This window comes from Schistocerca piceifrons, chromosome X, assembly GCF_021461385.2.
Source record: "Schistocerca piceifrons isolate TAMUIC-IGC-003096 chromosome X, iqSchPice1.1, whole genome shotgun sequence".
Taxonomy (NCBI): domain Eukaryota; kingdom Metazoa; phylum Arthropoda; class Insecta; order Orthoptera; family Acrididae; genus Schistocerca; species Schistocerca piceifrons.
The window spans coordinates 574,750,603-574,766,436 of NC_060149.1; the positions used below are offsets into that span (position 1 = coordinate 574,750,603).

The 15,834-nt window shown below is 39.9% G+C and overlaps 1 protein-coding gene across 1 annotated transcript in view; it reads left to right on the top strand.

The window, feature by feature from the left end:
• Positions 1-15,834, top strand: part of LOC124721294 (cytosolic 10-formyltetrahydrofolate dehydrogenase) — a 167,284-nt gene that overhangs the window by 41,236 nt on the left and 110,214 nt on the right. Inside the window, exons 4-6 of the mRNA XM_047246202.1 lie at positions 5,873-6,038; positions 6,501-6,605; positions 11,513-11,737. Of these exons, the coding sequence (XP_047102158.1) occupies positions 5,873-6,038; positions 6,501-6,605; positions 11,513-11,737 (496 nt within the window). The remainder of the gene's footprint in view (positions 1-5,872; positions 6,039-6,500; positions 6,606-11,512; positions 11,738-15,834) is intronic.

Here is a 15,834-nt window from a genome sequence, read left to right on the forward strand (position 1 = left end):
GAAAAGGGGTTCTCTTATATCTGGACCGTTCCTGCGGCCAGGGTTTTATCAAATTGAAAACTATGCTGACATCCGCACTCTGCCTCATGCCCTTTTGTCCTGACCGCGCATTGGTTGTGGCTGCCAATACGTCCACTTATGGTATCGGAGCAGTCTTGACCCACAGGAATAAGGATGGTCCTGAACAGCCTCATGCATATGCATCCAAGACCCTGACCCCAGCACAGTGCAACTATTCACAAATCGAAAAGGTACCCTGGACAATAGTGTTCGCACTCAAGAAATTCCATGTCTACCTTTTGCAGACACAGTTGTCTCTAATAACGTATCACATGCTGTTGGTGGTGTTATTCAGGCCACATTCCAATCACCCAGAATGAACAGTACAATGTCTCCAGCACTGGGCATTGTTCCTGTCCCCGCAGTTATACTATCCGGTACAAGCCGACAGCCCAGCATTCTAATGTTGTCCCATCTACTGGCTGGCCTGGATCCAGATTTCAACCAACAGGAGCTGCTCTGCCTCCACATCGATGCTGAACGCCAACATATGTTGGACAGTTTTTCCCCTTATAGCGAAGTGTCTTGCCACCGCAGTGCACCGAGACCCCATCATGTGGCAGGTCCATCGCTATATAAACCATCGCTGGCCCCATTATCTCCTCATCATTTGACGACAGAGCTACGCCCTTGGAAACAGCTTTCTCACTCCCTCTCGATTGTGGATGGTGTCATCCTTTTGGATACTGAGACAGATGCGCATTGAGTGGTTATTCCAGCAGAATTGCATCATTGGGTGTTGCGTTTGCTCCACTGGAGTCATTGGGGCATGTAACACATGAAGATGCTGGCACACTGCCATGTGTACTGGCCTGGGATCAATATCGAAAAGGTAGTCCGTAGTTTCACAGCATGTGCCCGTCACTGGTCAGCACCCCCTCAATCCTCTGCTTCCTGGCTTACTCCTTGCCTCCCTTGGAACCACATCCATCTCAATTTTGCAGGCCTATTTGTACGTTCTATGGGGTTGCTCATTGTGGATGCTTATTTGAAGTACCCCTATGTCATACAAATGGCATCCACCACGACCGGGGCCACCGTTACTGCCTTATCCCAAGTTTCGGCCATGTGTTGCCTCGCACATTGGCCTCTGACAGTGGCCCACAATTCACGGCCTCTGCATTTGAGGACTTCTGTGCTGCCAATGTCATCAAACATATCTGTAGCCCTCTGTTCCACCCTTCCTTCAGTGGTGAAGCTGAACATCTCCGGACTTTTAAGCAACAGATGAAGAAAGCTGTCGAATCCTCTGCCACTAAACAGCCCTTATTTTGTTTTTGAGCACTTATTGCACCACACCGATTAACAATCCTAGCCCTGTGGAGCTCCTCCGTGGTCACCAGCCTCAGACCTTGTTTCATCTTCTGACACCGTCACTGTCAGAGCCTGACTCGCATCCCTCCGTGAGTTACACCCCTGGCACGGTGGAGTGGGCATGCTCCTCTGGGAGTGCTGAGGCTTGGACGCCAGCAACAGTAATGTCCACTCATGGATGATGAGTTACGTTGGTACAAACACAGAAGGGCTCAAGCACTGTCACCACAACCAGTTTAGGCCTCTGACATAAGCATCCCCTCTGCCGCCCCCTCTTCCATGGCCTTCGGATGCCAATGTGATGTAATGACTAAAACTCTGGGCGGCTACTGCAGACATCCTGTTGTCACCCAGGCACTCTTGTCCAGCTCCCTGTGTATCAGTCGTTCCCCTTGGGATGCCCATCTCAAACAATGTTCTATTGGATACTGCCAACCACACTTCCACCCCACAGGTTACTGTCGATGCGACTGCACCTTCATCCATACCTTTGTTTCACCTTCCACTGCACTGTCTGGGGTATTTCCATCTGTATGCACCAATTTGGGGGGGGGGGGCGGAACTGGTTGAATGTCCATCAGAACAAATGGATCTAGATGGCTGATAGAGGGCAGTGTCACCACAGCGCTGCACTCTTCTAGTGAGTGCACCACCGCCTTGCCACATGAATACACCGGCCAGTAGTGCCCCTCATTTCCGGCATAAATACCACCACATCTCGACCCCTCAGTCAGTTGTGTACTTCATCTGATAGCATTCATTTTTTATTTCCGCCATACTAATGACTTCTTGCCAATGACTGAGCTTTGTTATTTATTGGTACTCCTCTATGGTGTCTATTTGTATTGTCTGTTGACAGCGTCGTGTCAAAAGTTCATTGCACTTTGTTGTAGCCTACGTTGCTTTGTGTCAGGTCTGCCATTCGTCTGCTCTGTTGCTTGACTCTAGCGTAGGTTTGAGTCCCGACTGCAAGTGGTCTTCCCGCCTTGTGTCGTTGTCGTTTCTTGCCTGTTTGTTGATGTGTGCACCAGTATCTGACAACTCATGGATATAGCAGGGTGTGTCTATCAACTATCAGATTCAGGCACATTGGTCATAGTCATTCAAACACAGCTTAAACACAGTAGCTTGGAAAAACCCTCACCATATGTTGGTGGTAGTAGTAGGCAGTGACTTCAACCCATCCAGCATAGACTGGAAAAATTATGCATATGTTACTGGTGCTAAAGACAAATAGTCTTGTGAAGTAATACTGAAAACTTTATCTGACAACTGCGTTGAACAACTGTTCCAGTAGCCCACATACAAAATAAATATTCTTCACCTCTTAGTTACAAACAGACCCAATCTTTTAAAGAGTGTCAGCAATGAAAGAAGGATTAGAGATGATGATGCTGTTAAAGAACTTAGCAAAGGCTAAGCGATCATTAAGAAAGCTGGGAGAGTATTTGTGTCTGACTGAACTGATAGTCACTGTCACCTTATTTAGAAGATGAACAGGGTACATCTAGTTCAGATCTGGCAAATGTAGAAAAATTGTTTTAAAGTTGAAAGACTTTGTAAACTGCTGCCTGCATAAGTACATTCCAAGTAAAGTAATGAAAGATGGTAAAGACTCACATTGTTGCGATTACAGGGACTACTATGCTCTTGCTACATGAGAGACTGCAGGGATACTGATAGAGAAAAGTTAATAGCACCTCGTGCATCCTTAAGAACTGCCATGCATGAAACCTAGAATAATTTTCACTCAGATTGTGGTAAAAGATTAATTAGAAAATCATAGGAAGTTCTGATCATACATAAAGTTAATGCCCAGATCCAACTTTTATTCAAGCTCTTGTGGGTCATTCTCGTACAGAAACTGATGACAGCAGATGGAAAGCAGAAATTATAACCTACCCATTTAAAAATGTGTTCATGCAAGAGACTATCACCTTACCAATGTTTGACTGATGCACAGACTCACAAATGAGTAATATCAGTATTAGCATCCTGTTACTGAGAAACAAGTAAGACTAAAAAAAGAGCACATGGCATCACACCCATGTTGCCGAAAAAGAATCCAACGTACTCTTTTTTCTAAAAAAGGGTAATAGATTAGAAGCTCAGACAGTATAAAATTCCTGGAGGAAAATCACTTTCTCTCAAAGGATTAGCATGGATTCAGCAAAAAAAAACAACAACACACAATTTGTTTTATTAATATATGGCACCTTTCTAACAGTAGACGCAGGTGAAAAGGTCAGTTCCATCTTTGTAGATACCTGTAACCCAATCAACATTGTACCACATCATCAAATACTGACCAATATATGATCATATGGAATACCATGACAAATATTTAAAGGGTTCAAGGAATATTTGTCTAGTAGAACCCAGTATGTTATACTGGACAGAAAAATGTTCCACAGAAATGAAAGTAGAATCATGTGTGCTGCAAGAAAGTTTACTAGGACTTCTAATGTTTTTGTTGTACATAAAGGATTTGTCAGATAAAATCAGTAGCACTGTAAGATTGTTTGCTGATGATGCAGTTGTGTACAGAAAAGTGTCATTTTTGGACAGTCATTAGGAACTGCAGGAATACTTGGAGAAAATTTCCATTTGGTGTCTGATCACATCCTGAGCTCATCAAATAATGTACTTAGGGGTAATACTAAGAAAGAATATGAAATGAGACAATCATCTAAAATCAGTAGTAGGGCAGGCGAATGGAAGACTTAGATATGTTGGATGTTGTGCATCTGTAAAAGAAATAACACACAGTACATCAGAATATTGTTACAGTATCTGGAGTCCTGACACCAGACACTGAACAAATTCAGAGACATGATGATAGGATCTTAACATGTTGGTATAGCCCATGCTAATGTGTAACAGAAATGTGCAGATAACTTATATGGAAATACTGTGAAGAAAGTCGACATAGTTTTTGCGAAACCCTGGTAGGTAAATTTAGAGATTCTGCATCTAAAGAAGACTGTACATCCACTATGCTACCAAAAATGTATATCTCACATAGAGATCATGAGAAAAAGATAGTGAGAGATTACGGCATAACCAGAGGTATCTGGACAGTTGTTTTTTCCCACACACAATGTAAGAATGGGTTAGGAAAACAAAAAATGGTAATTTTGGTAAATGTACCATCACTATGCAATTTACAGTGGCTTGCAGAGTGTTATGTAGTTGTAGATAGCAACAGTGGCTCTCAGCTATTCCATTTTGATCTGTTTCTGTTTTTGGTTAATGTGCAGAAGGGAAATTTAAGATTCTGACTTTGTTTGTATGTAACATTTTAAGACAGTAGTATGCTGTGTTCCCCCCACCACTACACCCAATTTCCCCCCCCCCCCCCAAAAAAAATCACTGGATGAATAGTACTGCATATCTGACAATTTTCCCATTTTGGCATGGTTTTCAGATTGTTTTCACTCCAGTGGTCTGTTCACACAACAGATATATATGTTACAAACCAGAACATGTTAGATGTGTAAGACAATGAACAAACAAACAATGTCTTCTGCCTGCAGTATTTGTTTGAGATACTGACTCAGATTTATAAGCAGTGTCTCATAGGTTGACAAGTTTTTCAGGTATATGGCAAGGTATCTTCTTTTATTGACTTTGTTAAGTGTGAATAAGAATACACTGAAAGAAATTTATTTGCAGCTATGCAACTACAACAAAAAATATAGCTTGTGTCAATGAGTGTTCAGTTTAGTATCTACTTTGAGAAAGAGATTGTGCATCGCAGAAAGGATCACAACTAAAATTATCGCAGTACACATTTGAAGAAATCAAGACACATATGTACACCTTGCATAATGTCAATGGCTCTAATGTTGGAGTAATTTAGACTTATAAAGAGAGATACTGACAGTTCTTCATCCTGCTGCATATAGAACCAATGCTTGTGACAGTCCACCAGGTAGTTAAGGCACTGAACTTGTATTCAGGAAGAATGTGTTTCAGTTCAATGTCCTCCCGTCAAAATTTATGTTTTGTATCATTCCCTATATCTCTTAAAGTGAAATCTTGGATTTTTTCCTTCTTAAGGTCAAGGTCAGTTCCTTCCCACATCTGCTCCAACTGAGCAAGTGTTCTGTCCAGTGATCCTGCTTTCAAGAGGATGGAACTTTTCAAACATCTTTTCTTCGTGCTTTTTCCAGTTAGCTTAGTTTTATTTCAGTTTTTAACATTTTGTACTGTGCAATTATACTTGATTTTTATTTACTGAAAGAGATTCTAACTAAAAGTATTCATATCACCTTGACAACTGTTGCTATTAATTTTGTTAACTGCCAAATATATTTTGTATCTGAGGCATCCAACCACACGACGACTCACAAAGTTGTTTGGAATGTAATAATGATTTGTTACAACATTAAATATGCCTACCATGAATAGATTATACTGGGTGATAATTTAATTGTTAATCAAAAAATTTTAATAATTAAAATGATCAGCACCAATTATGAAATATGCATTTTAGGACATTGATATCTGGGGACAAAGTTGCTGGCTTCTCAGTCTTCTGGGCTGATGATGGGCTAGACACTGGTCCAATACTCCTACAAAGAGCTTGTGATGTTGAGCCCAATGATACAGTTGACTCCCTCTATAACAAATTCTTGTATCCTGAGGGAATTAAAGCTATGGTGAGTGTTTGTCATTTCACATTAATGTCACATATAATTAGCTGAAAATATATTTAAGTTATATTAGAGAAAAAAATCATTAATATGCATAAACAATTTGTTGGCTGTCTTTGTTCTGAAAATAGTGTTCGTATTAGTACAATCTGCTTTAGGCTTTATAGGCATTATAGTAAAGATGGAGCTGATGGATGTTGCTTTTCCAGACTGATTATTACTTGCCAACAAATAGTTGCCTATGTTATTTTGTAGTTATAGTGTCTTTTGCGGAAAAATGATAGTAAGTTGCAGGGTTTTTAATTCATTTGTCACTTGATTATTTTATTATCCTTAAAACTAATTACTATTTGCACCATACACACACACACACACACACACACACACACACACACACACACACACACACGATAAAATGCACTCTAATGTTGAAAAGAGATTTTTCCATTTTTTTTTTTTTTGTAATAGGCAGAAGCTGTTAACATGGTGGCAAATGGCACAGCTCCGAGCATCAAGCAGTCTGAAGAAGGAGCTTCTTATGAGCCATCCCTTAGTAAGAAAGAACTTCAACAGGCAAGTGTAGAGTATACTAATTTATTCACTACAGTCTGCACATCTAAAACTTCTCACTTGTGCATATGTTAGTGCTCCATACTTGAACTGTACTAAGCATAATTTGCACTGGTGGGTGCTTGTAAGTGTCAAACGCTTTCCAAACTACTCTCCCATGAGTCAAACAGGCCTGCGCCTATTAATGCTGTCTTTTTGTGTTTACAGTCAGTATCCCATGGTAGCCCTATGGGTCCCACACAGTTGAGCAATAATAGCGCAAGTGATTTGCAAGCATTCTCCTTTGTAGACTGACTGCATTTTTCCAGTATCCTGCCAATGAATGAAAGTCAGCCACCTGCCTCATCCCGATGATTGATTGGCATAATCATTTGCATTTGAGAGTCTACAAGCTGTATACCATATTACAAACAAGATTATTTACATTTTTACTTCACTTAACTTATGATTTTGTGGAATATATAATATATTTTCATAAAATTCTTGAGTTGTAGCCCACATTACGTCGTTAAACGATGCATCAATGTGTCAGCTACTGTCGTAAGTGATCCTCTTCATGATGTGCAATATTATTACATATCCTAATGAAGGTGATTTACAATCGGGGCTGAAATGTTAATACATCATTTTATAACATGGTGTGGTCTACAAGCTAGAATAATTTTATAGAAATTAGTCCAGCCACAAAAGCCTAGAGACTAAAAAATATTATTTTGTTTTGCATCCCCTTTTCATTGAAACTAGTGTTCTTGTCTTGAGATTGAAAATATGATTCCACCAGTACTGAAGATTTTGAGGATACAATAAATTCTCAGAATTGTACTTCAATTGGCCTTTGCTGTACCATGTTGAGGCTGGTCAGTTATGACCAGTCAATATGTAAGGATAATTCATAAACCTTTTTATGAACTTTCATGACATGTTTGTGAGAAGTTTCTCCATTCTGTTATTGAGCATTATTCCCATATGAAAAGTGTAAAATATAGTGTCATAATTCATACATCAACAGACTAAAGTGCTGTAGTACTGTTCCATGTTTTATTATACAAGTTGGAAAATTTTCTGCACTATATGTTTCATTAAATTATAACTGTATTTTAGAAATAAGAAATGAGATGAGACATTATTCACAGAAAAGGGTTATGTTTTCTCAAATACACATATCAAACAAAGTTTTGCATCATCTCAGTTCCGAGAGTTCCGGAACCTGTACAGAAAATTGGAATAGAGATCAACATAAACATCATTTCCACCCTTTTTATTGCTCATGAAAACCACAAATTGCATGTTGTACCACCATACAGTGATACCTTCAGAGGCGGTGGTCCAGATTGCTGTACTCGCCAATGCCTCAAATACCCAGTAGCACATCCTCTTGCACTGATGCATGCCTGTGTTCATCGTGGCATTTTATCCACAAGTTCATCAAGGCATTGTTGATCCAGATTATCCCACTCCTCAATGGCAATTCGGTGTAGGTCCCTCAGAGTGGTTGGTAGGTCATGCCATCCATAAACAGTCCTTTTCAATCTATGCCAGGTATGTTCAATAGGGTTCATGTCTGGAGAACATACTGACCACTCTAGTCGAGTGATGTTGTTATCCTGAAGGAAGTCATTCAGAAGATGTGCACGGTGGGGGTGCGAATTGTCTTCCATGAAGACGAATGCCACGCCAATATACTGCAGATATGGTTGCACTATCGGTCGGAGGCTGGTATTCACGTATTGTACAGCCATTACGGCATCTTCCATGACCACCAGCAGCATACATCGGCACAATGCTACCCCAAAACAGCAGGGAACATACACCTTGCTGCACTTGATGGACAGTGTGTCTAAGGCAGTCAGCCTGACCGGTTTGCCTCCAAACACGTCTCCGACGATTGTCTGGTTGAATGCATATGTGACACTCATCGGTGAAGAGAACGTGACGCCAATTCTGAGCGATCCATTTGGCATGTTGTTGGACCCATCTGTACTGTGCTGCATAGTGTCATGGTTGCAAAGATGGATCTCGCCATGGATGTTGGGAGTGGAGTTGCACATCATGCCGCCTATTGCGCAAGAAGTCCTGTGGCTGTACGAGAAGCATTATTCAACATGGAGGTGTTGCTGTCAGAGATCCTCTGAGCCATATTCCGTAGGTAGTGGTCATCCACTGCAGTAGTAGCCCTTGGACGGCCTGAGCAAGGCATGTCATAGACAGTTCCGGTTTGTCTGTATCTCCTCCATGTCTGAACAACATTGCTTTGGTTCACTCCGAGACGCCTGGACACTTCCCTTGTTGAGAGCCATTCCTGGCACAAAATAAAAATGCCGATGCAATCAAACTGCAGTATTGACCATCTAAGCATGGTTGAACTACAGACAACACAAGCCGTGTACCTCCTTCCTGGTGGAATGACTAGAACTGGTAGGCTGTTAGACCCCCCTCCCCCCTCCCCCCATCTAATAGGTGCTGCTCATGCATGGTTGTTTACATCCGCCAGCCGGGGTGGCTGAGCGGTTCTAGGCGCTACAGTCTGGAACCGCGCGACCGCTACAGTCGCAGGTTCGAATCCTGCCTTGGGCATGGATGTGTGTGATGTCCTTAGGTTAGTTAGGTTTAAGTAGTTCTAAGTTCTAGGGGACTGATGACCTCAGAAGTTAAGTCCCCATAGTGCTCAGAGCCATTTGAACCATTTTTTGTTTACATCTTGGTGCTGGGTTAGTGACATAAGAACAGTCAAAGGGACTGTTTCTGTGATACAATATCCACAGTCAACGACTATCTTCCCGAGGTCTGGGGACTGGGGTGATGCAAAACTTTTTTTGATGTGTGTAATTTGTTGCAGAAAAATGGGATAGTGGCTTACACTTTAAATATTCTAATGGTGTGATTCTGAGTTTCATGTAAGTCATTTTAATGAATGCATTGAAGCTCCTTCTTGTGTTCTTCAGGTGCTCTGATATACGAGGGTAATCCCAAAAGTAAGGTCTCCTATTATTTGTGAACATTTAGGTATTTTTTGACATAATCACCATTTCTGTAAAAGCATTTTTGTAGATGCTGTGGCAGTTTTTGTATGCCCATGCCATACCAGCTCACTGCCATGCTGTTCAGAAAGTTATGAACCTCTTCTTTCACCTCGTCGTCGGAGCTGAATCGCTTTCCGGCCAAATGTTCTTTCAACCTAGGGAACAGGTGATAGTCCCTGGGTGCCAAGTCAGGACTAGAGGGTGGGTGGGTGATTATGTTCCACTGAAACTGTTGCAGGAGAGCTACAGTTTGCCAAGCGATGTATGGGCAAGTGTTGTCATGGTAAATGTGTACGCCCTTGCTTAACATTCCTCTCCTCCCATTCTGAGTTGACCATTTGAGTTTTTTCAGAGTGTCACAGTACCTGTCAGCATTAATTGTGGTCTCAGCGATTCAGCTCCAATGACGAGGTGAAAGAAGGGGTTCATAACAGCATGGTGGTGAGATGGTATCACATTGGCATACAAAAAGTGCCACACCGTCTACAAAAATACATTGACAGAAATGGTGATTATGTTGAAAAATAGCTAAATGTTCAAGCTGTAAACTGATGTAAACCATTGTAGAAATAAACAGGTCTATGTACTTATAAAAAAAAATAGGCAACATTACTTATGGGATTTCCCTCATACGAAAGTGTGGCATCTTTTATATTGGAATTACTTTCCTCAATTATTTTCCCTTTAGAGTCAGCCATTCTTATTTTCAATATGTATATATCACCCTCTTTTCCCCTCTCTCTCCTCCCCCCCTCCCCCCGGGTCTCCCTTCCCCCTTGACAGATCATCGAGATAAGTTAGAAATACGTATTCCTATGCTCTCATTGCATTCATCATCTGTTTTTCATAAAGTGGCATAAGACGAATTATCATCTGAAGCAAAATATGAGGAAGCTGTAGCCACAATTCAGTGCTAACAAAGAGGTCTTAACACAGTGGTACAACAGACACACTGGTATTTATGAGATTAACCTATTCGTAGCACACAGAAAGAGACAATGCACAGGTGAAAAAATTGTGGTACCTTATACATTTTCTTTTTCTTCAAAGTGTACTTGTGGGTTAATGACTGTAGGAATCCAATTATGTGTATGTCCCTTGTGTGTTGGCAGATGCTGAGTTCTTAAAGATTCCAGCTGTTTTTGGTTGAAAGCAGGTTTGACAAACTGTTCCTTAAGTGCCCATGAGGTTGTCAGACAAAAACGTTTAAAGCAAATAACATTTTTCCATTCTAGGGCATGCCATTCTTGTCTCATACTGCTGGATACTAGGGCATGTGCCACCCAACGAAAATCAGAAAGCTGGTAGAGCAGTCAAAAGATGCACTTGTGGAACAAATTATGGAGCAATGAACATTCCTCGTGCATTCTGTTTCTGTACTATTAAAGAGGACATTAAAATATAAATGAGAGCAATTTGATACCTTGCGTATGCCACTTAACTCTTGCATCTGCTCCTTTGTAATGTAGTCAGGTCCTGCCATTGTCTTCATATTATCGTCATTTCTCATTTTCATTGTATCTTACATTATACGTCATCTGTAGATACACTTTTTTAATATGTTTTGTATCTCTTTCAGTTATGTTTAAATATATTTGTCCTTAAAATCTATAAAGTCCAATAAGGAAAAAGAATGGGCCTAAGACCAAAGCTGCTGCTGCTGTTGGTGATGATTATGATAAAAATTATAAAAGTTGCCATCTGTTGTGTAGTTAGTAGTTCCACAGTTGCTGTTCTTGCTTTGATGTTGTAAACTGTAGTTTTCTTTTTACCGGTGTCAGTTAAATTGTGCATATTTTATAAACATAATTGTCTGAGAGTGTACTGTTTGCAGTGTTTGCAAATCAAGGTGATTATAAGTCATTAATGCCCAAACATAATATTTAATAGGTGAAATGGGATCAACCAGTACAAAATATACATAATTTTATTCGTGGGATGGATAGCTCACCTGGAGCATGGACTGTTATTGATGGTCGAGAGGTGAAGTTATTTGGTTCGAGTTTATGGCATGGTAAAGAACCTAGCGGCAATGAAGTGACTATTGATGGCATGGCAGGATGTGGTGTTGTTCATTCTGGTGGGTTACTACTACGTGGCCTAGATGGAGGTCTGGTGAGTATTGAGCTGGTATATGTATTTGAAATATCTGAATAAATGCTAATTATATGCTTAGTGTGAATCTTTGTAATCTTGTACCCAAATAATGTAAGTTGCTACATAAAATTGAGAAGAACTCTTCAGGTTTTAATTTAATGTGACTTTATTCAGAGGATGGCATGGTAACAGTCAAAATTATAATTAAATTGTCTAGGTTCTTATTCTTGAATAGATGTTGTTTGTTGTTGTGGTCTTCAGTCCTGAGACTGGTTTGATGCAGCTCTCCATGCTACTCTATCCTGTGCAAGCTTTTTCATCTCCCAGTACCTACTGCAACCTACATCCTTCTGAATCTGCTTAGTGTATTCATCTCTTGGTCTCCCTCTACGATTTTTACCCTCCACACTGCCCTCCAATACTAAATTGGTGATCCCTTGATGCCTCAGAACATGTCCTACCAACCGATCCCTTCTTCTGGTCAAGTTGTGCCACAAACTTCTCTTCTCCCCAATCCTATTCAATACTTCCTCATTAGTTATGTGATCTACCCATCTAATCTTCAGCATTCTTCTGTAGCACCAGATTTGGAAAGCTTCTATTCTCCTCTTGTCCAAACTATTTATCATCCATGTTTCACTTCCATACATGGCTACACTCCATACGAATACTTTCAGAAATGACTTCCTGACACTTAAATCAATACTGGATGTTAACAAATTTCTCTTCTTCAGAAATGCTTTCCTTGCCATTGCCAGCCTACATTTTATATCCTCTCTACTTCAACCATCATCAGTTATTTTGCTCCCCAAATAGCAAAACTCCTTTACTACTTTAAGTGCCTCATTTCCTAATCTAATTCCCTCAGCATCACCCGACTTAATTAGACTACATTCCATTATCCTTGTTTTGCTTTTGTTGATGTTCATCTTGAATAGATAGTAGATCATTTTATTTATGAATAGTTTTTTATGACAATAAAAGATACTGTCAGAATAAATTGTTTTTCAGCATTTGGATTTGAATCTGTTGGTTACATCATAATGTAACTGCAAAAAGATGATTTACCTGTTAACAGAAATATATTGAAAAGATTTACAGTAGTCTGTGGATGCTGCGAATGCCATCCCTGTTTTCGTGTGAAGTCTGTAGCACTGTGGACGAAGTAAAAAGAGCATACAGTGTAAGCTGTCACAGAAGCATTAATTCTGTCAGTGTTGCATGTGAAATGAAACTAATTGCATGTGTACTGACAAATGGATAAATGCACTGCCCAAACAAGATTTTTTTCATTTGCGTTGTTTGCTTGATGTAGTGTGAATTAGTTTTCATTTAAGTGTCAATGTAACAGTGTGATTCAATCTTTTGACCTGACACACTATTAAAATATTCACAGAAAATGTGACCAAAAGACTTAATTCTTCAGGAACTTTTGTCAGGACATCTTAGAAATTGTTAGAAAGACACAAGTGGAGAAGAGAAGGTACTAAAACCAGAAGGTATGGGAGATGATTATTGATGTCAGAAATAGACCATAGAAATATTGAAGTATTTCTCATTTTTATTACTAGTGAAACAGTTGTCTTAGTGAAATGCTTGAAATGATGGCCTTGAATGTAAAATAAGTGCTTTAGTTGTGTCTGGTGAAGAATAAAAGTTTGTATGTTGAAGTCATGCTCTTCTGTAATTCAAGTATTTTGTTAACGTCATATACTGCTAAAGGAAATATTGTTAATCAGCATGAGGACAAAGAACCAAAAGCCCAAAGATACAGAGGGGCCCATGTATGATGAAAGTCTCTGTACTAAACAGCATTTGTGTGTCTTTGGTTCAATTCTACCCGTGGTTATGCCATATCAGTGAAGATAAGACTTCCATGACACTGATGATTTTTCTGGTTGGAAATAAATGTTGAAATAGCAAGTTATATCAGAGAAAGGGTCAGTACAAACACTTTGTGATGAAACTTCCTGACAGATTGAAACTGTGTGCCAGACCGAGACTCAAACTTGGGACCTTGCCTTTCGCGGGCAAGCGCTCTACCAACTGAGCTACCCAAGCATGACTAACGACCCATCCTCATAGCTTCAATTATGCCAGTACGTCGTCTCCTACTTTCCAAACTTCACAGAAGCTCTCACTTTATGTGATGTCTGCTGTGAGAAAAAAAGTTATGTCTGAGCAGCTGCAAAGAAAAATTGTTGTGGCTGTTGTAGTGAGATTAAAAAACTTTATTTTTGTATCTAAACCACACTAGCTTTTTGAGTTCTGTGGCACTGTGTTGGGCATTTCCACGATTATCATCTCTGAAAGTTTCACTGCAGTTGTATTTGAGGTTAACACACTGCAATAACAACTAGTCAAAATGTAATTAGCTGTACAAATTAGAGAGATGAGAAATGTGTTTTAAATGATAAGAATGCAAATTTAAGGAACATCACCATGTAAGTGGGTTTAGATGTGAAATGTGTTTGTGCTTCATGATACAGTATTAGTGTTTAAGATTAGGGGGTCAGATCAATGGGATCAGTACTGGGAAAAATGGAAGAAGTGTTTCCAGTCAGACCTCTGTTCAATAAATCAAAAATTAATGAAATGGCAAAAATTAATTATAATGCTCCTGACCTCAGTATATTTAGGAATATTTAATCTTTTAAAAGTTTCCGTTATCAGGCTACATATTAGATCAGTTGTTTTAAATACAGTGGCTTTCAGCACAACAGTTGGTCAGTGAATGCAACACATAAAATGACATGACTAGTTTTGACTGTAGTAAGTCGTCTTCTCCTGAGGCATCAAGGAATAGTCAATTTGCCAATGAAGATAAGTAAAGTGGATAAAAACTGTTAGAGGGACCAAGAGACAACTACAGTTAGCAGATTCAAGTGGATGTAGATTGCTATAATTATGGGGAGTTGAAGAGACTTGTAGAGGATAAACTGGTGTAGAGAGCTGTATTAAATCAGTCTTCAGACCAAATAAAACAGTGATGATGACAATGATTATGACAACAATGGCGACTGTGATTATGTCGACGACAACAACGATGTAGACGATGACGATGGCAACGATATCATCATCAACTTACCTTCGGACATTCATTGTGAGCTGTTACTCCAGTTAGAGTTAAAAGTTAAAAATCCTTGGCCTTGCAATGTAAGTGTGCACTTTTCAGTAAAAAATGCTATTACTTTACAACATAGTACCATTGTGAACCAACATACTTTGTCCATTGTTTATAAAATGAGTAGATTCCACCATTGAAGTGGAATTATGGATTGTCTGCAAAACATCCATTTCTGGCTGCCGTAATCTCTACATGGTACTTGAAACACTCTATAGTCAAATGTTTTACAGGTAAAAGCAGGTGAAAGTCAGAGTGTGGCATTCCTGTGGACAGTTTGGATGTTCCAACAATTTTTTACTTCAAACACCACAGTTTTCCCAATTGTTAAAGAGCATTTAGTTTACCTGGTGGAAGATATTTTTCATTTGTGATTCAGGTTTCATCTAACATACTTTTTCAACGAGTTTGTTCAATTTACTCTACTGGCCATTAAAATTGCTACACCAAGAAGAAATGCAGATGATCAACGGGTATTCATTGAACAAATATATTATAATAGAACTAACATGTGATTACATTTTCACACAATTTGGGTGCATAGATCCTGAGAAATCAGTACCCAGAACAACCACCTCTGGCCGCAATAACGGCCTTGATACGCCTGGGCATTGAGTCAAACAGAGCTTGGATGGCGTGTACAGGTACAGCTAACCATGCAGCTTCCACATGATACCACAGTTCGTCAAGAGTAGTGACTGGCGTATTGTGACGAGCCAGTTGCACGGCCACCATTGACCAGACGTTTTCAGTTGGTGAGAGATCTGGAGAATGTGCTGTCCAGGGCAGCAGTCGAACATTTTCTGTATCCAGAAAGGCCCGTACAGGACCTGCAACATGCGATCGTGCATTATCCTGCTGTATTGTAGGGTTTTGCAGGGATCGAATGAAGGATAGAGCCACAGGTCGTAAAACATCTGAAAAGTAACGTCCACTGTTCAAAGTGCTGTCAATGTGAACAAGAGGTGACAGAGACGTGTAACCAATGGTA